Genomic DNA, 24048 nt, shown 5'->3' with positions numbered 1-24048 from the left:
TAAGAAGGGACTAGAAGAGGGAGGGAAGGAGAGAAGGGAGGAGAAGAAGAGGGGGAAGGGACGAGGGCCCGGGAGCCCAAACCATGCGGGGCCCCGCCAGCCGCCAGGAGCAGACCCCAGCCCCAGCGCCCCAGCGCCCCAGCCCGGCCAGGTGATGGAGCGGTCTGAGCTCCGCTCCCGATCTCTTCTCCTGCTCCTGCTCTTTCTGTTGCCCCTGCCCCTGTCACTGCCCCTGTCGTTGTCCCAGACTCTGCCCCAGGAGCTGTCGCGGGAACCCTCGGGTGAGTTGCGGCTTCCTGGGCTCAAGCGGTGACCAGGGATGGGAACAGGGCGGTAGAGGAGGGGCGTCCAGACTTGTGCCCGGTTCTGGCACCGACCCCTACTGGGGGCACCCGCAGAGGTGGAAGAGGGGAGCCCACTGGAGGCTGAGTCCCCTGGGGGTAGTGGAAGCAGTAGGATGGGGTGGTCCCCCTCTCTTGTTACCTGAGTGGCTGTTGTGTTCTGAGGTGAGTTAGCGGGAGGGCTCTCTGTGCCCTGCTGGAGATGTGAGAAGTCCTGTTGAGTATGAGTTGGGAAAAGGGTGGAGGGACGGGGTTAAGTGCACTTTGAGACTAGTATGTGTACAGGTGTGAACTGCAATTGTCCTGTGTGGATGTTGGGGGTGGGGTAAGGGGAGGGAGTTGTGAGTAGATGGGATGTGATATATGTTTCTGTGGGATGAGGGTTGTGTGCTGCTTTGAGGGGGGGGGGGCAGATCCACTGTGAGATACAGTGTTTGAGCGTGAGCTGTGGAACAGTTGGTGGTGGGGCATGTGGTGATTTTGGTTATGTGAGTTGGGGGGCTATATATGGTATAAGTTGGAATGGTATTTGCAGATATGAATTGTGAGATGTTGTATAGTGGGGTGAGTTGTGGGTTTCATGTGCAATAAGGACCTCAGAGGCCATTTAGTTCAATTTCCTTATTTTACAGATGCAGAAACTGAGGCACAGAGATTAAGTGGCTTACCTAGAGTCACATAGCAAATGTGTCTGAGGTGGGATTTGAACAAAAGTTTTCCTGATCTGCAAGTCCAGTGTTGTTTTCAGTAGGTCACTCTTCAAAGTGTATGTGTATGGGTAGGTTGGAGTAGAGTGGGGAGGGGAATACGTTTTGGTGTATGTGGCTGTGAGCTGTTGGGTGCTCTCTGAGGCTGTTACTTGGAGGCTGTTGTACAGGGTGAGAGTTGTGAGATGTGTAGCATAGTTGTGGGGTGTTGTGGGCTGAGACAAGTTGATGGGGTTGTGTGTGCTGTGTCTCCTCTGCTCCATAGGAAAAAGGGAAAGAGAAAACATCTTTTCCTTTCTTTCCCCCAGGCTTGGAAAGGGAAAGATAGGAATCTTTGAAGAGCCCTGAGGTAGGGAAATATCCCAGGATGAAGAGGAAGCTATGTGTGGGAGGGTGTGTGTCATCCTGGGAAGCTCTGTGTGTCCTGGGAGGTGGGGTGGGGACTCAGGAATATTGTGGAGGTCCTAGAGGGAACTCTTCCTGTTCCCTTTATCATGCAACCACACACTCATACACAATTACATAGTGGTAGTCACATACTGTCTCTTAAGTGGCTATATACTGTCACACAGACTCTGTGTGTGTCATATACACTCTGACGTAGTTTCACACAACCACACATAGCGTCGTACACTATTCTAGGCACTCAATCCCTCCCTACCCCCACTCCCGCCATTGCAGACTATATTTGTCCTTCCTATTCCCCATCTAGGTCTGACGATTGATTGGAGCCCCTTGACAAGGCCCCTGTCCATTAAGGGCCTCTTTTCTCTTTAGAAAAGCATTCAAACTTTGAAGCAAAGTTGACTCCCCCCATCCCCCTCCCCCTTTTGTCTGGTGAACTGGCTCCTGGGGCCTGGAATTTCTTTTCCCTGAAGAGGGAAAACCAGGGAGGCCCAGGCCTTGAGTAGCTTTTGTTTGGATCACTATGGCTACAACTGCCAAGCTGGAAACCACCGTTAGTTGGTCCCTAACCATCCCTCCTCCCTCCCCTCCCCTCGACCTTCCATCATTGGTGAGAGGGAGTGGGGGAGTACATGCCAGAAAACTGGATGGAAGGCTGAGGGAGAGGTTGTGGAAACTCTGGTCTCTGGGCTAATAATATGACCTGACCTGCTCCCAGCCCATCTCTGAGGTTCCTGAGGGATTAAGAGTTGAAAGTTGTAGGCTAAAGGGCCTATTTCATTTCTGCTAAAAGTCATTCCAGGCACAAATTTATGTTCTGGGCTCCCTCCCAGCTCTGGTCCCTAGGTCATGGAGGATCTAGGACCACTCAGAGTCAAGTCTGTCCCCTCAGGTCCATGACATATACTTACAAAAATAAACATCTTAGGCACACTTTGTAAATATTTGTATAGCACTTTATACACCAAGAAGAGCTATTTAAATGTAATGGTCTCTTACTTAGTATCATATACATAGGACACCACCACAGAGTTCATGCTAACTGTCATGAATGAGACAGTCACCTTTGTATATTCTCATTCACACAGGCATATACATACCTGTATGTAGATATGCAGTCATACATAAAATTATTTAGTCTTTTTCACACACCCACATTGACACTTCCCCATAATGTACAGTCTCACACATAGATATAATCACATAAACAAAATCACATTCATGGATAAACAGGCATGTCAGTAAGCATTCATGGACATACTAAAACAGTATCGACATACCCAGGCATAGCTATACATACACGTAAGCACATACTGCCTCAATGCACATGTACTCATACATACAGGTACACAATATACATATTATGGTTATTCATTTGTTTCAGTTGTGTCCGACTCTTTGTGACCCCATTTAGAGTTTTCTTGGCAAAGATACATGAGTGGTTTGCCATTTCCTTTTTGCAGCTCATTTTATAGTTGAGGAACTGAGATAATAGGGTTAAGTGACTTGCCCAGGGTCACACAGTAAGTGTCTGAGACCAGATTTGAACTTATGAAGATGAGTCTTCCTGACTCCAGGCCCTGCGCTCTATTCACTATACCACCTAGTAAATGCACACAAACAAATACGTCACTAGAATTAGATTTCTGATTGAGTTGGGAAACTGAATTTGGAGGCTGTGTCCATCTCTCTCTAATCACGGGAGGTGAGGGGTATTGGCATTGGAGTAGGCTCAGAACCCTGTGGATAGACTAACTGATTCCAGCCCTGGTATGGTGGATTTTCCAGGATCCCATCGATTTGACCCAGGGCATCTGTCTGCCTAGGCTTTGTCCCTAAATTAGAGCCTTCCAGGTTCTGAGCTGGGGCTTGGGCTCTCTTCTCTTGCAGACTCCCTCCTCCCTCACACTTACCACAGAGGCCTGAACAGTTTCCATGGAGAAGCCCAGAGTATTTCTGTAAATCAGCCAGGCCAGGGTAGGATGCCATTACACAATGGGACGTGAGGTCCTTTCATTTCCAATCCCCAATCCCAGGCTCCTGGGGTGAGAAAGTAGTGAAGGAGGATGCCAGACAGAGAGGTGGGAGGTGGCTAGCAAAGCCTACCTAAATAGACTTGGGGAAGTAGATAAGGTCCTGGGGGCAATGGCAGCCCATATTTAGATATGGAAGGGATTTTGTATATCTATGTAGATTACTTAACAAAGCACCTCAGATGGGTGACCACATTTGAGCCTCATAAAAACCTTATGAGGTAGGGGCTATTATTTTCCTTATTTTACAGATAAGGAAACTGAATGAATGAAAAGGTTTACTATTAGTGAAAAGTGCTCACTATATGCAAAGCACTGTGTTAAATGTAGGGGATAAGAACCGAAGGGGGAAAAAGACCTTCCCTGGTGTCAGTGAGCACCAGTTTTAGGAAGTTTCAGTTTTGAGTCAGAGGCAAAAGGCTCTTGGTCCTCAGAATGCAGCAAATGCTTTGTCTCTAACGTCATTTTCAATGATAAAATTCTATCTGTCTCTGATGTTGAGCTGCTGATAGTGCCAAGGACTTTGGTGCTGAGAAGTTTATTTGCTAGGGGTCACTAAGGATGCACCCCCAGCCACATCCCCAGCACTAAAGGCCACCGATGTCTCCTAATAATGTCACCCAGCTGCTCCCAGTGAGTCAACTCTCAGTGCTCTCCACTGGACACTGTTTAGGCAGATTCAATGTTAAGTAACTTACCCGCAGGGTCACACAGCTAGAGAATGCCTGAGGCAGGATTCGAATCCGTGTTGGCCCTAGCCATGCTGCCTTTGCTGAACTGCTTCTACCTTTTCCTTGATTACTGGAGGCAATCACACTCAATCTCAGTGATTGTCCTGGATTGTAATGGTAACTCACACGTCTAGGTTTACCAAAGGCTTTCCTCCTGACCTTCCTGTGAAGTAGGGAGTGCAAAAAAAAAAAAATACACACAAATGTGTATATGTATATGTGTAATGTATGTATATAATCCCATTTTGCAGAAGGGGAAACTGAGACTCAGAGAGAGGAATGATTTGACCATGGTATGGATCCAGTTTGTACCCTCAGGCCTGACTTCAGAATCAGTACTCCCTTCCCTTCTCTGTATCACACTGATTCTTCAGAATAGCCTAGTCCTATTTACCCTCACGTAAAATTTCCTGTCTCTTCTTCAATCAATAAATCAACAAGCATTTATTAAGTGCTAGGCACCATGCTGGGAATATAGAGCCAAAAGTGAAATAGTACCTTCTTTGAAGGAGTCCCTTGAAATCTATCAAATTTCATTGTCTCCTTGCTTCTGTAGGCCTCTCTATGCCCAGCATTGGTAATGATTGTTGTCCAGTTGTTTTCAGTCATGTCTAACTCTTCACGACCCCACTTGGTATTTCCTTGGCAAAGATACTGGAGTGGTTTGCCATTTCCTTCTCCAGCTCATTTTACAGATGAGGAAACTGAGGCAAACAGAGTTAAGTGACTTGCATAGCACAACTAGTAAATGCCTGAAGCCAGATTTGAATTCAGGAAGATCAGTCTTCCTGACTTCTGGACTGGTGTTCTCTCATTGTACTACCTAGGTGCCCCCTGGTAATGATAACAACTGGAAATAATAAATTGGCTTGGGCCTACCTCCTCTGATGGCTTACTTCCTTTGTGACCTTGAACAGATCACTTAACCTCAATGGACCTCAGTTTCCTCATTTGTAAAATGAGGGGATTGGACTAGATGACCCCCGAGGTCTCACCCTATGACCCTATATAGCAGTGAGACTCAATGATGTTATGAGGGAGCAGCCCCCTGTGTTTCTCTTCTAACTTCATTCAGGCCTTTGGAAACTAGCTAACAAAGCTTCTGAGAACTGTGTGCAAACTGTGTGTAAAGAGGCTGAGCAGGAAGTTACTGTCCATTTCCAATTAAGACCTAGGCTTATCATAAAGGATTACAGATTTAGAGTGGAAGGGGTCTCAGAGGCAATCTAGTCCAACCCATTCCTTTTATGGATGAAGAACCGAGGTCCAGAGAGATAAAGTCATTTGCCCAAGATCACATTGTAGTAAGGGATCAGAGATGGGGTCTTAATACAAGTTCTCTGACTTCAGAATCTGTACCTTCTCCATTGTATCTTGTTGCTTCATTGAAGAGATATATGATAGGTATTTGAAGGAGATGGCCTCGTGGCATTAGAAAGGGAACAGATGAGCAACTCAGATATTTGACTGATACCTTTGAAAAGTGAGAGAGTGGGGTGGCTAGGTGGCACAGTGAATAGAGCACTGGCTCTGGAGTCAGGGGGACCTGAATTCAAATCTGCCCTCAGATACTTAACATTTATTAGCTGTGTGATCTTGGGCAAGTCACTTAACCCCAACTGTCCTGCCCTCCCCCCTCCAAAAAAAAAGAAAAGTGAGTGAGTGAGAAAGAACTCTTCAGCATGTGGGGTGGGTGTTCTATGGAAAATATATAATAGAAAATGGATGAGAATCACATGAAGTAAGAAAGTATTGAAAGAAGGAAGGAAACAAGCATTTATTAATCACCTGCTTTGTACAAGCACTGTGCTAAGCACTTTATGAGCATCATCTCACTTTATCCTCACAACAACCCTGGAAGTTGGGTGCTATTCTTATCCCTATTTTTACAGTTGAGGAAACTCATCTGCGAAATAGGGGATTGTCAGTGACCTCTAAGGTCCTCTCTAGTTTGAAATCTTTAAGTTAAGTGACTTGCCCATGGTTATACAACTAGATAAGTATTTGAGGCTGGATTTGAACTCAGTTCATATGGCCCAGGGCTGTGGTGAGTGGTCTATCAGGAATGATCGGGAGCTTTGACAGTAGAATGGGCATTGTGTGTTGACCTTCCTAGGAGTAGAGGATTTTAGTAGCAAGAGCTCATAATCTCCATCAGTTGGGAGTATGGTTTTACTGGAGACAACAGGAGCACCGACTCCCAAATCATCCTAACTTTGTTTCCTATTAAGTCACTTAACCTCAATTTATTCACTGAAGAAAAAGGAGAAATGATCAGAATTATTCTCCGTAGACAGGTGGGTTCATTGGAAGGCTCAAAACAGCCAAAGTCCTGTTTATAAATCGGATGAGTGTGAACTCCCAGCATTCAGGGGGTTCTAGGTGGATGAAGGTGCAGATGGTGGAGGACAGAACCAATACGGAGATACTACTGTACTTCCAGAGTAGAAAGAGTATCAGGCAAGGCAGGGGCCAAAGCCCTGGGTTTTAGTCTTAGATCTGCCACTAGTGTGTCAAGTTGGGCAAATCAGTTTCCTTCTCTGTGTGTCATTAACCTCCTCTGGTGGTTGGATTAAGTGAGGTGTTGTCAACCTTTAAAAAAACTCATTGATGTTCTTCTTTCTGTCATTATCGCTTTCCACCATCCAGCCCTAATCCCCTTCCATCCTCCCTGGAAAACAAGGAAGTACAGCAAAGCAAAAGAAATCAAATCGGCCACATTTAAAGACACACACCTCACCTCGACCTCTATTCGAGGCCTCCCTCCCCCCTGGTCAAGAGGCAGATTGAGACTTGCTATATCCTTAGTCTTCTGGAGTCACAATCTCTCACTGCCATGTTCAGTTCTGAAGTGCTTAACTATTGTTTTCCTTTACAATTCTGTGGTCATCCTACAAATTGCTCTAGTTTGCTTCATTTCATTTAGCTTCAGTGCAAGTTTCCAAGTTTCTCTGAATTCTTCATATCCATTGTTTTTTATAACATGGTAATGCTCCATTGGACAGCTAGATGACGCAGCATATAGAACACGGAGCCTGGAGAAAGGATGAATTGAGTTCAAATCTAGTCTCAGACACTAGCTGTGTGACCCTGAGCAAGTCACTTAACCTCTATTTGTCTTAATCCACTAAAGAAGGAAAGGGCAAACCACTCCAATGTCTTTGCCAAGAAAACCTCATGGACAGACTGAATGGCAATACTCCACTACATTCAGGTACAGTGGTTTGTTCAGCCATCCCCCAGCTGATGGGGTACCCCTTGTTTAAAGTTCTTTGCTACAATAAAAAGTTCTGCTATGACTATTTTGGTGCATATGGGACCTTTTTCTGCCTTTGACTTCCTTGGCTCATGGTTGTATCAGTGGATCAAAGGTACACCCCTGTGACTTTTTTTTTTTTTAAAGCAATTGGGGTTAAGTAACTTGCCCAAGGTTACACGGTGAGTTTTTTTTTTGTGTGTGGGTGTTAAATATCTGAGGCCAGAACTGATCCTGGGTCCTCCCAACTCTAGGGCCGGTGCTCTTACTCACTGCGACACCTAGCTGCCCCATCCCCACGACTTTTTGAATATAATTCCAAAGTGTTTTCCAGAAACTGAACCAATTCACAGCATTTCCAACATTTACCATTTTTATCTTTTCTCATGTTTAGGTCAGCAACTTTTAAAAGGGGAAGTGCTATTCTTAAAAAAACGATTGATAACTTTTGGCAAAATTTGGCAAAATTTGTATGTTTGGCATACAAATTGGCAAAATTTCTCCCACTGTTACTTCTCTTCCTCTTCCCAGACAGCCATCCTATATAACAAAAAATATTTTTATAAAGAAAAAAAAAGATGAAAACCCAGCAACGATGATCAATGCATTGAAAAAATCTGGAAATATATGGAGTATTCCACTCCCAGTGACCACCCACCTCTGCAAAGGGGTTGAGGTGACGGGTATCTTCTCTTATCTTTTCTTAGGGGCCATTCTTGTACTTCAGAATTTTGCAACATTGATTTTAATTTTTTCATAGTTGATCTTTCCATTTTCATTGTTGCAGTCACATATATTGTTCTTTTTAATGTTCTTGGATTAGTAATTTTAATTTTTTGAAGAACTGACTATTTTATATTCATAAACGTTAGAAACACCAGACTTTGGAATTAGGAAGACCTAGGTTCCAATTCTACCTCAGACACTTGGCTGTGTGACCCTGACAAGACAGTCAAGCTCACTGGGCCTCCATTTCCTCATCTGCAAAATAGGGTATTGTCAGTGACCTCTAAGGTCCTTTCTAGTTTTAAATCTTTAAATCTATGATTCTATGGCCTTGTTGAATCCTTCCCCTATCACCTACTGGCCATAAATCCTTGGCAAGAAACTTAATCTCTCAGATATCTCTTCAAGAAATATTTCAAATTACAAGTCAGAGATGAGTTGTCAATCTACATCAGTGGAAAGTTTATAACTAGGGTGAAATCATAGATCTAGGCCCTAGATAGATACATTTTAAATTTTATAGCAGAGAAGTTTTACATCAACCTTATCTTTCCTGGCTGATATATTTGAGGGACAGTATAATTTGAATTAAAGAGTGCTGGATTTGCATCATGAGACCTGAATTCAAATCCTAGTTCTGATACTCAACAGCTGTGTGGCCATGGGCAAATTACTTCCAATTCTGAACCTCAGTTTGGAAAATGTGGGTAGTAAAACTAGTACTACTTGTTTCATCAAGTTTTTTTGTGGGGAAAGTGCTTTTTAAATTGGAAAGAGCTATAGATTTGGAATTATTACCATAATTCAACACTTGAAAAGAGCCCTGATTTCACAATCTCTTCCTTGCCTTAGATGCTTTCATGAGTTGCTAAGGCCAAAAAATGTTCACAAAATAACAGGTTCAGAAAGGACTTCAGAAGTCTTCTAGTCCAACCCATATAGTCAGTCAAACAGTCAGTCAATAAGCTTTTATTACTAAGCATTTACTATGGGTCGTTCATCGTGTTAAGTATTAGGGATACAAAAGAAAGATAATGACAGTCCCTCCCCTCCAGGAGCTCACATTTCAATGGAGACCAAGATTATAATTCAATACATACACAATATATATGGAATAGATAGGAACTAATCTCAGAGGGAAGGCACTATGCTGAGGGACAGGGACTGGGAAGACATTTTCCTGCAGAAAGGGTCAATTCTGAATCTTTAAATTTTTTTTATATTTGCATTTCTTTTTTTTTTTTTTGAGAAAAGGAGCAAATTCATTTATTTTTAACATTCATTAAAAAAAAATTTTAAGTTCCAAATTCTCTCACTCCATCCAGCCCCTCCCCCACCCATTGAGAAGGTAAGCAATTTATCAGTTGTACATGTGAAATCATGCAAAATATTATTTCCATATTAGTTACAAAAAAGCAAGAAAAATAAAGTGAAAAAAATTATACTTCAATTTGCACTCAGAGTTTATCAGTTCTCTTTCTGGAGGTAGATGGCATTTTTTATCAATTGATATTGAGTCTTGAGGGAAGAAGGTCCTTAATCAGCAGTCATCCATCCTTCACTTGTATACCTCAAATAGAGGACAAGTCATTACTTTCTCCTATAGCCTATCCCACTTTGGGATAGCTATAATTGTTAAGGAAGTATTTTCCTTCCTTTGAACACTTATCTGACTCTGTAATGTCCACCCCTTGCTTCTAGCTCTGTACTCTGGGACCAAGCAGGAAAAGTCTCTTCCATGGGACCACCTTCCAAGACCTGAAAACGTCTAGCATGTCCCCTCCTAAGCCTTCTCTTCTCTGGGCTAAAGTTCCCAAACTCCCTGACTGTTGAATGTCACAGTCTTTGTTTTCACCATTCCTAGATTCTGGTTGTTTTTTTTTTCTGCTTTTTGGAGGGCAGTTAGGATTAAGTGACTTGCCCAAGGTCACACAGCTAGTAATTGTGTCATGTGTCTGAGGTCACATTTGAACTCAGGTCCTCCTGACTCCAGGGCCAGTGCTCTATTCACTGTGCCACCTAGCCGCCCCTGCTTCTGGTTTGTTTTTAAACCAATTATCTAGTGTTGGGCATGGACCTCTTCTCACCCATTGGTGTTCTGTTAGCCTGACCCAAGGCTACTTCCATTCCTTGGGGAAGATATTTTTATTATCTTATTTAATTTATTCACTACAATAGAAAGACCAAACAATCAGTAGCAACCATCTCCAAAAGGCCCTCGTTGATGCTGATAATGGCCCCCATTTCTCTATCTCACTAAGGTTTTACCACCCTTTGCTCCTAACAACCGTGTGAGTTAGATAGCTCAAGGACTGTTATCCCTGTTTTACAAGTGGGGAAACTGATACTCAGAGAGGAGAAGGAGGAACTTGTTTTTGGTAGGCAAAATAATAATAGCTTGCATTTGTATGTCTTGTTCACAAAGAACTTGTGCATGTGTTATCTCATTTGTTCCTCAGAACAGTCCTGTGTACCTCAAGTATTATCAATCCTATTTTACAGCTGAGTTAACTAAGGCTAGGTGACCTGCCTAATAGGATCATGTAGCTGTTAGGTGTCTGGAACTCAGGTCTCCTGACTCCAGGTCCAAGGTACTTTCCTCCAGACTGTGGAGAATATGATCTCTAAGGTTCTTTTCAGATTTAAAATCCTCTGGCCTTTTTGCCTTAGCTCTAGCCCCTAGGTCTCCCCCTCCCCCACTCAGGCTTTGGGACAGGTTGGGGCTCAGGCCAGGCCCTTCTGCTAATCCCGTGGCCTGCTCAGGTCAGGCAGAATGAGGTGGGGAGGTCACAAGGGATTTGCTAATGTAAGCACATGCAGATCTGTTGCCATGGCAGCAGGCCACCTCCCGATCTGGCCATCCCAGTCTACCAGGGATGCTCCCCCTCTTCCCTTACCCTCCCTCTACAACCTCCCCAGCTCTTGGCTCTGAAGTCCAAGCAAAGAGCCAGCTTATCTCAGCGTCTGTTGGTTTCTGGGAGAAGGAAATGTTGTCCAGGTCCTCTATCCCAGGGCCCCCAGGTCCTGGGAGCATAGGGGTAGGAGGCTGAAGCCTGGCCTGAAGTGTTGGGTGTCCATTTTGTTGTTTCATGCCCTAAGATAATGCACATATCAGAAGAACTATGAGTTTTAGTTTAGGGCACAGAAAACAAAGGAGGGGTAGTATCATTGTCCTCACATATTGGAGAGGCTGTCATGTGGAAGAGGGATTACCCTTCCTTCTACTTGACCCCAGAGTCCAGAACTCAGATCGGGGGTGGGGAAGCTGCAGACAGGCAGCTTTCAGCATTAGAAGGAAGAGCTTTCTAACAGCAGTCAGTGGACCAAAATGAGGGCACTGGACTTGTTTTTTGAAAACTAGTTTGATAATCGTATTGGTTTCCTTTGTAATTTTGTGAATTATAATTTATGCATTTACAAACATGATTCTGAGAAGACACCAGACAGGATACAAAAAAGACTAAGATTCCTTGAACTAAAGATGATCCCTAAGAGCCTATGATAGGTGGAAGTTACATGGGGTCAGACCAGCTCAATAAAAGGGATGACTTCCTAACAATTGGAGCAATTCAGAGTCAGAACAGGCAGGGAACTAGACCTTATTGTCAATCCCTGTTCATGCAGACCCTGGATGGCCTTTTAAGATCTCAGTTGTTTAAAGGGGAATTACTGCTTGGGATGGGACTAGATAATTTCCAGGGAGGTCTGTTAGAACTCTTAGATTTTATTATCCTATATTTTTAGGTCCCTTCTACCTCTAACTTTCTATATTCTTAAGGTTCCTTCCAGATCTAATCTCTTCTAATGTCCCTTCCCTCCCTCTCTAACATTCTGGTCCCTTCTCAGGGACCTTCTTTCAGCTCTAATATCTTATGTTCTAGGGCCCTTTTCAGCTCTAACCTTCTGTGTTCTGTATTCTAACAGTCTATCTTCTAAGATTCCTTCTGGCTCAGAATTCAGAATGTTTGATACAAACTATTAAAGCTAGAAGAGCCTGTTTGAACAGATAATTATTAGCTCAATTTTACATAGAACTTTAGATTTACTAAAGCATTTTCCTTATTATGAGGAATTATTTCAGTTTTGCCAATGAAGAATCCAAGGCTCTGACTGGTTAAGTGATTTGTATGTGTTCATACAGCTAAGAACTGTGGGAGCTGGCTTTTGACCTGCCATCTCCTGAATCCCATTTTGGGGTTCTTTCCATAGAATCACCTCACCTCTTTAGACGCTCAATGCATATGAGGTTCTTTGGAAAGTGGGAAGGTCTGTAGAAATGTCAGATTATAAGGGCATTATTACCTGTCATTTTCTGTCTCTCTGTCCCTATTAGGACATGACCAATCAACCTTCCCTCTCCTTCATAACACCAAGGATTCTACCCCCTAGTCTTACCCTCCATTAGTATGAGATAGAGCATGGTGATGATCCAGGTTCTGACCTCTGGCCCCTGACCCCCGTTGGAATGTGAAGAACGGGGTGAAGTATCAGGGTTATCAGTTAGGGGTGTTCTGGAGGGGGCAGTGCTAAGGGTTTGAAGTCTGAGGGACCAGGCCCTCTGGTTAATGTCTGAGTGACATCTCTGGCTGGGGGGAAGGGCAGGGCAGCAGAGTAGAGCTGGTGGGCTGGGGCAGAGAGCCAAGACTTGCTGGTTCATCCATCCCTTTGAGATTTTCAAGCCAGAGGGGAAGAGTCTGTAACGCTAAAGAAAGGGCACTGGATTTGGACTCTCAGAATATTTGGAGTCTAGGCCCAGTTGGGCTGCTAATTAATTTATTACTTTGGATGAGTCACCTTCCCCTCTTGGGCCTCAGTTTTCTCATCTATAAAATGAAGAGATTGGGATCAGACAGTTTCTAAAGTCCCTTCCACCTTTAAAAAAAAAAAAGGTCATTCTGTGAACATAACTCTCTGCCATCCAGGGTTCCATTCAAGCTTTGGTGGCTCTTTCTGGGTCCTAGGGAACCGGACCAGGATCCTGGCTTATCTCTGAGCCTCCAGCAATGTTAGTCCCTAGGAAGGAGTACCAGGAACCCCTCCTCTCACTTCCAGCCTATGGGAAAGGCTGCCCCAGCTCTCCTAGGAAGTCAGAACTCTGGCCTGGGGGCTGGGGAGGAGCAGCTTCTGTGGGATGCTCAGAAATTCAGCAAGGTCAGCTCTTCCCTCCCTCCATGCCAGGCACTCAGGCAGAAAAAAAGGGCCTGGAATGCAGGGCAGAGAGGGGGAGGGGGCAATAAGGGAGAAGAGAGAATAGTCCCAGGATGGAAGTCTGGAGGAGTCGGTCCTGGAGCAGAAGAGTTCAGGAATGGGAGGCAGAAAATCTGGGCCCTAGTCCCAAGTCTAGTTACTAGCCTTACTTATGACTTAATATTAATATTACTAATAAGTTGTTTCCCTTTCCTGGGTCTCCATTTCCTTACCTGAAAAATGGAGATAATAACTCCTGGGAGTATTATGAGCATCTAATGAGATGACAGATGGAAAAAAAAGAATTAGAACAGGCCCTGTGTCTAGAGCTTTTAATACCTTAAATAGCATTTTCCTTACACTCTGCCTATGAGGCCAGTAGTGTAAGGGATATCACACCCATTTGACAGATGGGAAAACTGACAAAGGTCAAGTAACTTGCCAGAAGTCACACAGCTAAGCTAACATAAATGGGATTAGCATCCGGGTCTCCTGTCTTCCAATCCTCTGCTCTTTCTACACCCTTGCTCCCCCTGCTTTTCCTAGATCAATCAGCCCAACCCAAACCATTCAGAAGAATGGAGAGCCATGTGCTGATAAAGGGCTGGCAACCAGTGCTTCCACATGATAAAATTAACATTCAGTTTGGTTTCCAGGTAAAGTATCAAATAGTTGTCCAAGAAACTGATGAGAACTTCAATGCATAGGGAGCTCAAAAGTGGACAAAGCCCCAGGAAAGGGAATTCTGAAGTGAGCTGCATCCATTGTAGGGAGGGAACCATTCCCAGGATGGACCTGCTGCATGGGGGTGGGGGAGGAAGGCTCTTGGGCAGGCCTGACCTGTGAGATGCAGGGGACGACTCCTGGCTCCCAAGCCTAAAGAGCTGGGTTCATAGCATCCTGCCGGCATTTGGCCATGTTGTGTAAGCCCCCTGGCCTCAGTTTACTCCTCTGAAAAATAAGGGAGTTGGACTAGGTGGCCTCTGACGTCCCTTTGGGCTCTAGAGCTAGGATCTTAAGAACCAATTGTGGTTCTACTTCCTATTGTATTCAGGAATTATCTTTGTCCTGGCTACTTCATAAGACTGATGGGCAAAATCACTTTATTATAACATTTTAAGTGCTAGAGAAATTGGAGTGGTTATTGTTATTTCTCCTTGTGGAAGTGGGAGAACTGGCAACTCTATTTCCCTGTGAAATTTGAGATCCTTTTTGTCTGAACTCCTCTGCTGCTCTTGGGAGGGCCAGGGGCTGCTCAGGGGAGGAGACAAACCTTCAAAGTCAGAGGCCTGTCTCTTAGGGTCAACCCTAAGACCTCCCCTTCCTCCCCTTCCCAGGGCCTCACAGGAGGCTCCTGGAGGAATTTTGGAGGGAATGTGCACCCAGGGAGGAAGGAGGCTGTCCACATCCAGGACTCCAAAGATCTCCCTCCAAAGTCCATCCTGTACACCTTCCCTCTTATCCCACTTAGGAAGCCTGGGACCTGAGGGGGGGGGGGTCCCGGGATCAGGAGCAAAGTCTGTGAGGGAATCATAATAACAATAGCTAGCACTTACATAGTGTTTTAAAAAGTGCTTACAAAGTGCTCTGCTAGTACAGACATCTAGACTTTCCCTCTCTGGTTTTGGTATATCATAGCAACCTATGCATAAGAAATTAAATGGAAATTTGGGGGGAGCTTTGCAGAAGTCACAGATAACATGTGGACAACAGTAGACAACAGAAAAAGTTTAGGAACTCAGAAATGTATCAAATATAGGTATAGTAGTGTATAATATCTTTTATTATTTTACATTTTATCTTTTAATGCCATAATAATTCAGACTTGTCTGGTACAAAGGGAGCACTAAAAATTTTTATGTGTATTTTCCAGATCACGGGGGTATAGTGCCCCTAGCTTCCTCAGTATAGAAAGGATAACTGTATTATTTTATTTTATCCTTATGACAACCATGGGTGGTAGGTGCTGTTATATCCCCATTTTATAGATGAGGAAACCGAGGCAGACAGAGGTTAAGTGACTTTCCTAGGGTCATACAACTAGTAATTCTCTATGATAGGATTTGAATTTAGGTCTTCCTAACTCCAGGTCCAGTTTTCTGTTAACTTTGGAGCTGGAAAGTAACTCAGAGGCCAACAAGTCTGCCACCCTCATTTTAAAGATGAGGAAACTGAGGCACAGAGAAGTTAAGTGACTTGCCCAGGGTCACCCAACTAGTAAATGTCTGAGGCTGGATTTGAATTCAGACCCTCCTGATTCCAATCCCAGGACTCTATCCACTATACTATGTTATATCTACAACTCTATGGCCCCTCAGAGGCCATCTTGCTTCTAGCCCCTTCACTTTATATGGGAGCTTGAGGAGGTGAGTGAGGCCAGTTCTTCCCTAGCTCTGTGGTCCTGCTAAGATTCTGAAATTTACTTACCTCTTTATCACATCTTATTCTGGGGTTGAGATCCCATTTTTTTGGGACAGAAATTATTGGTCCTGTCTCAGATTTGAGATATGATAATAATAACTAGAGGCAGCTGTATAGAGTGTTGGGCCTGGAGTCAGGAAGACCCGAGTTCAAATCTAGCCCCAGATAGTTCCTAGCCGTGTGACCTTGGGCAAGTCACTTAACCCTATTTACCTCAGTTTCCTTATCTATAAAATCAGCTGGAGAAGGAAATGGCAAAGCACTCCAGTATCTCTGCCAAGAAGACCCCAGATAGAGTCATGAAGATTTGAATATGACTGAAATGACTGAACAACAAGTCTATCTGTACAGAACACAGTGGATCTTTTTACAAAGGAACATTTACTTTAAATTGTATAATCATAAATACACAAACTTACTCCTGAACTCTGGAATAGCAGCTTAGAGGTATAAAATAGTTTACAGGCATCCCCTCTTTTGATCCTCAGAAAAACTCGGTGGGTTGGTATCATAGGTATTGCTATCTCCATTTTACAGATGAGAAAACTGAGGCTCAGAGATTTTAAGTGAATTGGCCCAGACAACATGACCAGTGAGTACCCAAGGCAGAATTTGAGCCTGGCTCTCCCTGGCTTCTAGTCCAGTGTACCACACTAACTTCCATTCATCCCCCTGCTCTGGAGCAGGTGCAGGCTCTGGGATTTAAATGATCCTTGTTCTGACCCAGATTTGAAGTATAGAAACACCCGTTCCTATCCCATTTCTGGAGTGCAGACATCCCAGGTCTTCCTCGTCCCACTCATTTTTGGTAGCATGTACCCCTTTGTCCAGTTCTAACTTGGGTTCATAGATGTTCCCTGCCCTGCTCACACCCTGGCATTTATAAAACAAGACTACACTGAGATTTCCCGAATCCCCCAGGTGTGCTGAGCTCTGCTAGGCCCTGGGGGAAGGACAGAGTTTAAACCCAAAACAGTCCCTAGCCCCATGGAGCTTACAGTCTAATTGAAAAATAAGACATGGGCACAGATAGCAACAATTCATAATTACACCATAAGATCATTTGGGAGGTGCAGAATAAAATGCTTATGTGAGGGCAGCATCTGAAGGTTGTCATAGATCAGGGGATCCCTTGATAGTTTGGTGGAGAAGGTGGTCCTTGATTTGAACTCTAAAGGGCTAGGAGTGGTTTGGCAGGCAAAGAAGGGGAAGGAGGGAATTCTGGGCTGAGGGAACAATGAGAGCAAAGAAAAGGAGGCCTGAAAGCACAGGACATCTTGGAGGGGATAGAATTTTTTGCTTTGCTTGGAGTGTGGAATGGGTAGCAAAGGTAGGGTGGCTCCAGCTTATGAAAGGCCTTGAATGCCAGAGGGAGATTAGAACTTTCGTCTGCTGGCAATGGGGACTCACCAGATCTGTGTGGAACAAGACTGAATTTTGTGGTTGTATAAAGGATGGCTTGGAGGTGAAGAGGGATTAGAGGAGGTAAGGATTATAAAAACATTACAGCAGTGGTTTGGGGTAGGGAGTAGAGTGCTAAGTTTAGGGACTCCTTGGCCTAGCTGTGGATGTGGACACAGTCAAGCCTGACCCATCTCTGTGGCTGCCAAAGTCAGAGGACAGGATAAGGAGCCAGTCCTGAACCCTGACTCGTCTTCTTATTTCCTATGATCCTGGGCAAGTTACAAACCTCTTAAGGCCTTCGTTTTCAGTGTACTTAGTGATCTCAACTGGTCTCTTCCAGTTCTGATACACTGTTTTCTCTTCTTCTGCAGGAACCCAGTCCTCTCCAGGCTCCAGTGGCTGCACTTCAGACCCCTGCAGCCACGGTGGCACCTGCCAGAACACTAGTAGTGGTGGATTCCTGTGTGTCTGTCCCACGGAGCCTGTGGCCTATGTGGGGACCCTCTGTGAGAAGCCCTATGATGCCTGCTCTGAGCAGGTCTGCCCCGAGAACCAGACATGCCATGCAGCCCCAGGGGCTTTAAACCACACCTGCCACTGTCCTCCGGGCTTCTGGGGCCCCAACTGCAGCTTGATAGACTGTGGGGAGGATGGCTGTCTTGGGAGCTGTACTGCACAGCCTTGCCATCACGGGGGCACCTGCCTTACAGCAGGGGCCGGCTTTGCTTGCCTCTGCCCTCTAGGATGGACTGGTCCTCTGTGTGAAGAAGATGTAGATGAGTGCATGTCAGGCCCCTGCCAGAATGGGGCCCTCTGTGTGGATGGTCCAGGTGGCTTCCTGTGCTACTGTGTGCCAGGCTTCCAGGGCCCACGCTGTGAACTGGACATTGATGAATGTGCATCCAGGCCCTGTAAACATGAGGCGCCCTGTGTCAATCGTGTGGATGGCTACCAGTGCCTATGCTCCCCTGGCTACACAGGTGAGGCCTGGCAGGTCCCTGGAACCCAGCCTCAGACATTTATTAGTTGGGTGACCCTGGGCAAGTCCCACTCCAGTGCAGGGGGCAGGGATCTACCCCAGGGGCAGGAAGAAAGGCACCCACACCAGGGACAAGGGAAGAGGGACCTATTCCAGAGACAAGGGAGAAGGGACCCTGTCCCGGCAATTTCAGGGGAAGGGCCTGAACAGAAAGGCTCCAGAGAAAGCATCATCCCCTTTCTGCATAAGAGGAAACTAAGGGTCAGAGAGGGGAATTGAATTAAAACTCATGAGCTTCAGAACTAGAAGGGGCCTTACAGACCATCTAAACCAACCCCCTCAATTTACAGAGGAGAAAACTTAGGGTCAGAGAAACCAACTGAAATCACACAGTTAAACCACTAAGCAGGAAAGACACCAGAGAAAGGGAGGTCTCTGGGGGTTGTCAGAGACTGATCTCTGTAGAAGGAGGCCTTCTGGAAGATGGAGGGAAGTGTGTGTGTGTGTGTGTGACCATATGTGTATACCCATGTGCACATCAGTGGAAGCACAGAAAAACATGCTACAAATACAAGTATGTTTGAACATGTATGCATGTGTTGGTGTGTGTGTCTTTGAGTGTGCACATGGCTGTGTATGTGTGAGAGCATGAGGCAGATTTTTCTTGCCTGGGTGACTCAATAGGTCTTGGTGTCAGTGGTTGTGCCCTTTCTTCTCCTCTTCCTCTTCTTCCATTCCCCCTCCCCTTCCTTCTCTTCCCTCCTTTTCCTTCCCCTACTCCTCCCTTCAGCTCCCCTCCCCAGGCAGGGCAGTGAGGCCTGGAATTCAGGCCAGCTCCCTCCCCTAGCACTGGCAGGCACGGGAGCCTGAGGAGCTGGGGGCCTGCCAGGATGTGCCTACGGAGGAATTTGGGGTCACCAGGTGGGAGGAGCAGTGGGCAACTCCTTCCCTGAGTCATAGACTCTGGAAGTCTGCCTGGTGAGGCGTGAAGGCTGGGGGTGGAGTGGGGGGGCTGTGTGGGAATGGAGCCTGGTGTAAGGCAATGGGAGATTGAGAATCCAAGGGCCTGGCTTCACTTCCCTACGTCTGTTCACTGTGTGATTTCAGTTGAGTTAAATCCCCTTCTCTGGGCCTGGATTTTCCCCTGTGTAAATTGAGGGGATTGGCTTAGATGGTCTGTAAGGTCCCTTCTAATTCTGAAGCTCATGAGTTTTAATTCAATTTCTCACTCTGATCCTCAGTTTCCTCTTATGCAGAAAACTACCAACCTCACAAGGCTGTGAAGAAAATACTTTGTGAACTCTAAATGTCTGTCTGTGTGTATGTACCTCGCCTTGAAGGGGCTCTCTAGCCCGTCCTCATGGCCCTCATTCTAATCCTGGGCCCTGTACTTTGGCCCCTCATCATTGGGCAGGGGCTACCTGGGGTCTTGAAATTGCTGAGGGTGGGGTTTGGGGGTTTAGAGATCAGAAAAAGCACCCCCAGTCTCTGGGTCAGCACTGAGTCCTGAGGCCTGCTCTGGGTTTTCAGAGAGCCATGCTGGGATAAAGGAGTCCAGTGGGAAATCTGGAAAATCCCATATACTCACTCTAATTTCTCTCTCTCTCTCTCTCTCTCTCTCTCTCTCTCTCTCTCTCTCTCTTCTTTTCCTCTCCCTTTCCTTCTCTCCCTTCTCTCTCTTTCTCCCTCTTCCTTTTCCTTTCTCTTTCTGCCTCCCTCCCCCTCCCTCTCTACCCCCCAATCTCTCTTTTCTTTATCCTTCTTCTCCCCAACCTGGTCCTCACTTCAACTCTTTTGTTTTAGGACTGAATTGTGAGACAGAAATAGATGAATGTGAGTCAGACCCCTGCCAGAATGGGGGTTCCTGCCTGGATGGTGTCGGCTCCTACCAATGTCTTTGTTCCCCTGGCTACACTGGACAGAACTGCCAGGTGGACATTGATGAGTGTGAGAGCCAGCCTTGCGCCAATGGAGGCATATGCCACAATCTCATTGATAGGTGAGAGCTCTGGGTCCAGGCTGAAAGCTGGGCTGACCTTAGGTCCCTCCTAGCCCCTGTGAGGAGAGACCAGGCAAGAGGATGGGGTCCCAGGCCTTCAGAAGCTCCAAGTCTGAGGCCCTGCTCTTCAGAAACCCACAGAGGGAGGGAGAGGGGCAGCCCCTGCTTTCAAAAATTCCATGGTCTAAGGCTGATGGAGGAAGGCAGAAAGTTTAATTCACCAGTCATATGAGGTATCTATAATACCCAAGGCCCAGGGACATAGGTAACCTAAATGAGAGCTGCTCCCTGCCCTCACCAAGCCTGCTGCAGGAAGGCAGAGGGGATGCACACATAAGAAACTTTTCTCCAGGGACCAGAACAGTGATTTCAGGAATGCAGGAAATTCCTGTGAGGAAGCTCTCTTGCCTCTGCAGCCCAGGGCCTGGTCTGCAGCTTACAGGTCCAGAGAATTGCTCTGGCACCAAGAGGCAGTGGCTCACCCAGGATCAGTCAGGATGTGCCCGAGGACTCAGACAAGGCCTCCCTCCCTCTGGGTCCAGCTCACTCTCCACTTCACCTCACCTCTTAGAGATTACAAAGTGAAATGATAAAACAAGGGTAAATTGACCTAGTACAAACCATGTCCCGCAGCCTGCTACAGGATGCCCATCCTCCTAGGTTTTTCGGGTTTGAGTCCTGGCCTTGCTATGGATTCATTTCCTGACCTTGGCCAAACCCACTTCAACTCTCCTGGCCTTGGTTTCCTCCTCTGTGAAGGGGGGGGGGGGGGGGAAGGTGACCAGATGATTTCTAAGGCTTCTTCCAGCTTTTAGTTCACAGACATTGGATTCAGTGATTCTGCTAATAGCTTGCTGTGTGACATTAAGCAAGCAGTTTCTCCTCTCTGGTCTGAGATTTCCCCTCTGAAAAATGATGGGATCAGATTAATTTACCCCTCAGCTCTGGTGGGGTTGGACATGGGATGGGACTGTGGAGTGTCAGAGTGCTTGTCAGCCTCTGGGGGTCTGTGACCCCTGGGTGCTGGATCTGTCCCAGGTTCCAGTGTAACTGCAGCGGGACTGGCTTCGAGGGTGCTCTCTGTGAGGTGGAAGTGCTTGAGTGCCTGTCCAGCCCTTGTCTACACAATGCCACCTGTCTGGATGGGCTGAGCAACTATACTTGTATTTGCCTGCCAGGTATGTGTGTGCATGTGCGAATATGCACGAGTATGTGCACATGCATGTGCATGAATGCACATGCCAGTGTGCCCATGTTTGTCCCAATCCCTCTTCCAGCCTCGCCCACCATAAGCATCTCTGATTCATCTTGGCCAATGGGTCCTCATTAGCCCCATTAGTTTTCTAAGGATTCTCATGTGTAATTGTTATTCCAAAAAGTCAGTATGGCCTCGTTCAAAGACACTTGTATGAGAGTGCTGCCTTTCCTACCTATCTGACTTTGGGTAAGTCCTCTTCTTCCTAGATCTTGGTATATTAAGTGGTCTCTAACTTTCTAGTTTGGAATTCCACAAACAATGTGCATGCACATAATCATTCATGTGTAGAGCTCATAGACATGTCTGTACGTATAAGGGAACTTTTGCTTGTGTATCTATTTGTAGCATGTGTGTGCATGTTTGTATAAATTCATGAGGGTATTGGTACATGGATATCTCTGTGGGTATTGCCCCAGGTTACCATGGGGAGCACTGTGAGATGGATGAGGATGAGTGTGTGGGGGACCCCTGCCTCCATGGGGGCCTTTGTTTCCAGCGATCCAATCAGTCACTCTACGGGGGAGCCCAACCTGTCTTTCCTGGGACCTTCAGCTACAGTTCAGCAGCCGGCTTTATGTGTCAGTGTCTTCCTGGCTTCACAGGTGAGTGAGACTTGGGGAGCCCCTCCCTCCAAATTTCTCCCCATCTGTGTCTGGCCCTGTTCCCTGGAACATCTGACCAAGGACTTCAGAGACAGTATGCTAGGGAGGAGGGTTTCAATGGTGGAAAAAGGCTTGTAGTGGGTGTCAGGAGACTAGGTTCTAGTCCAAGCTTGAATGCCTACTAAGCAACTGCTAGTTATTAGGGAGGTACTGAGCCAGACTGTGTGTGGTACAATGAGAAAAGCATAAATTTGGAGTCGGAGGACACCAATGTGAAAATCCAGTTTGCATCAGTTCATTTAAGTCTTCTTATGCTTTTCTATATTCTTCACTCATGTCATTTTTTATTTTTTAGTTTTTTTTTTTTGCCTTTTGGAGGGCAATTGGGGTTAAGTAACTTGCCCAAGGTTACACAGCTAGTTTTTTTTGTGTGGGTGTTAAGTGTCTGAGGCCGGAACTGAACTTGGGTCCTCCTGACTCCAGGGCTGATGTTTTACTCACTGCGCCACCTAGAACCTTTCTCATGTTATTTCTTATTGCTGTTTACAAGCTGTGTGACTCTGGACACCTCTCTGTGCCTCAGTTTCCTCATGTGTAAAATGAAGGGGTTGTACTAGATCCTCTCTAGGATCTCATATTCTGATTGTCAGTCTCTCGGACTTGGTACCCAGATAGCTCATAAGTGAGGTCCCAAACTAAGAGACCTCATGGGCATTATGGAAGGAAGTTGTTTCACTCTCTGTGTCTAAGGCTAATTGAAGACTCTTGACTGTTCTGCTCACAGGGGACGACTGCTCTGTGGATGTGAATGAGTGTGAATCCCAACCCTGCCTGAATGGAGGGACCTGTGAGGATCTTCCCAACAGTTTCCAGTGCCACTGCCTGGCAGGGTACACAGGTGCTTGATGGGCAGATGGGAGGAGGGTTTGGAGGCATGGCGCCCTCTACCTGAGTGGGGATCATTACTACCTGAGCCCTACTGTCTGGAGAGGGAGGTGCTCAGTTCAGGAAGAGAGTCCCACCTTGTTCCTGACATCTGAATTCTTTGGCACTGATGGAGGATGTCTGCTGTCCTTTGGGGTAACTCTGGGCATTCGTTAACTCAATCCATTATTTCTTTCTTTCCTCCATTACTTTGTCATTCATTTAGCTCACTCATTTACTTTATTCATTCATTTATCCACTTACATAAATCTGAGTACACTAGAAGTTAAAAGCAATGATTAATAAGCATTTCTTTATTTCTTCCATCAGGCACTTATTCATTTGCTCATTTATTTAGTCTATTCATTCACTGAGTCCATTATCCATTCATTAATTCCTATCTTCCTTCCCTCTCTGAACATTTCCCAAGTACTCCCACTATGCCCAGCCTTGTGCTGGTATGCAGAGAACTGGAGAAGACCCAGTACCTGGGTTGGGAGCTATTAGAGCCTGTTAAGTGAATCTGGAGTCAAAGGAACTGGGTTCAAATCCTAGCACAAGGCCTGAGGTCACAGATTTGCTGAAATCCCTCTTGGGACAAGACAACAGGCCCTCAGGGCTTGGTGAGGGAACTGTAGAAGCTCAGGGGAGGCTTCACAGAAGACGTGGGCCTTGAAGATGGGGAGGGCTTGACCAGGCAGAAGAGAAGAGGGCATGGATGAGGGGGCTTTGTGCATGGGTGCCAAAGGGCTGCATTGGGCTAGACCTGTGTGGCTCTGTGTATCTGGGAGTATGTGCATACACACACACACACACACTTTACGATACTGGAAAAGTCACAAAACCTCCCTTAGTCTCACTTTCCTCATCTCTAACATGGGAATAACATGAACATTTGCACAACCTCCTTCAGAGCTGTTGGAATGCCTTAATGAAGCAGAGAAATGTGAGTTTTCATTGTTATTGTGGTTCACAGCTTTGTGCATGCTCGTACACACCCTCAGCTACATGTACCTTCGAATGACCACTCCCACCCCTTCCACTGGAATGTTGTCCTCTCTATTCCACCCCTTCC

General features: G+C 45.9%; 1 protein-coding gene across 1 annotated transcript in view; it reads left to right on the top strand.

Annotated features, from left to right (window-relative positions):
- The first annotated feature begins 154 nt into the window (after window positions 1-154).
- The window catches only part of CRB2 (crumbs cell polarity complex component 2), a 41253-nt gene continuing 17359 nt past the window's right edge, over window positions 155-24048 (top strand). Inside the window, 9 exon segments of the mRNA XM_069073946.1 lie at window positions 155-281; window positions 399-452; window positions 17583-18191; window positions 19994-20189; window positions 21228-21367; window positions 21864-21904; window positions 21906-21951; window positions 21954-22049; window positions 22834-22947. Coding sequence (XP_068930047.1) covers window positions 155-281; window positions 399-452; window positions 17583-18191; window positions 19994-20189; window positions 21228-21367; window positions 21864-21904; window positions 21906-21951; window positions 21954-22049; window positions 22834-22947 — 1423 coding nt within the window.

This window comes from Petaurus breviceps, unplaced genomic scaffold (genome assembly GCF_028583685.1).
Source record: "Petaurus breviceps papuanus isolate PSGF00001 unplaced genomic scaffold, PetGlider_PUasm1.0 90879, whole genome shotgun sequence".
NCBI classification, from domain to species: Eukaryota; Metazoa; Chordata; class Mammalia; order Diprotodontia; family Petauridae; genus Petaurus; species Petaurus breviceps.
This window is presented reverse-complemented; position numbering and strand designations above follow the sequence as displayed.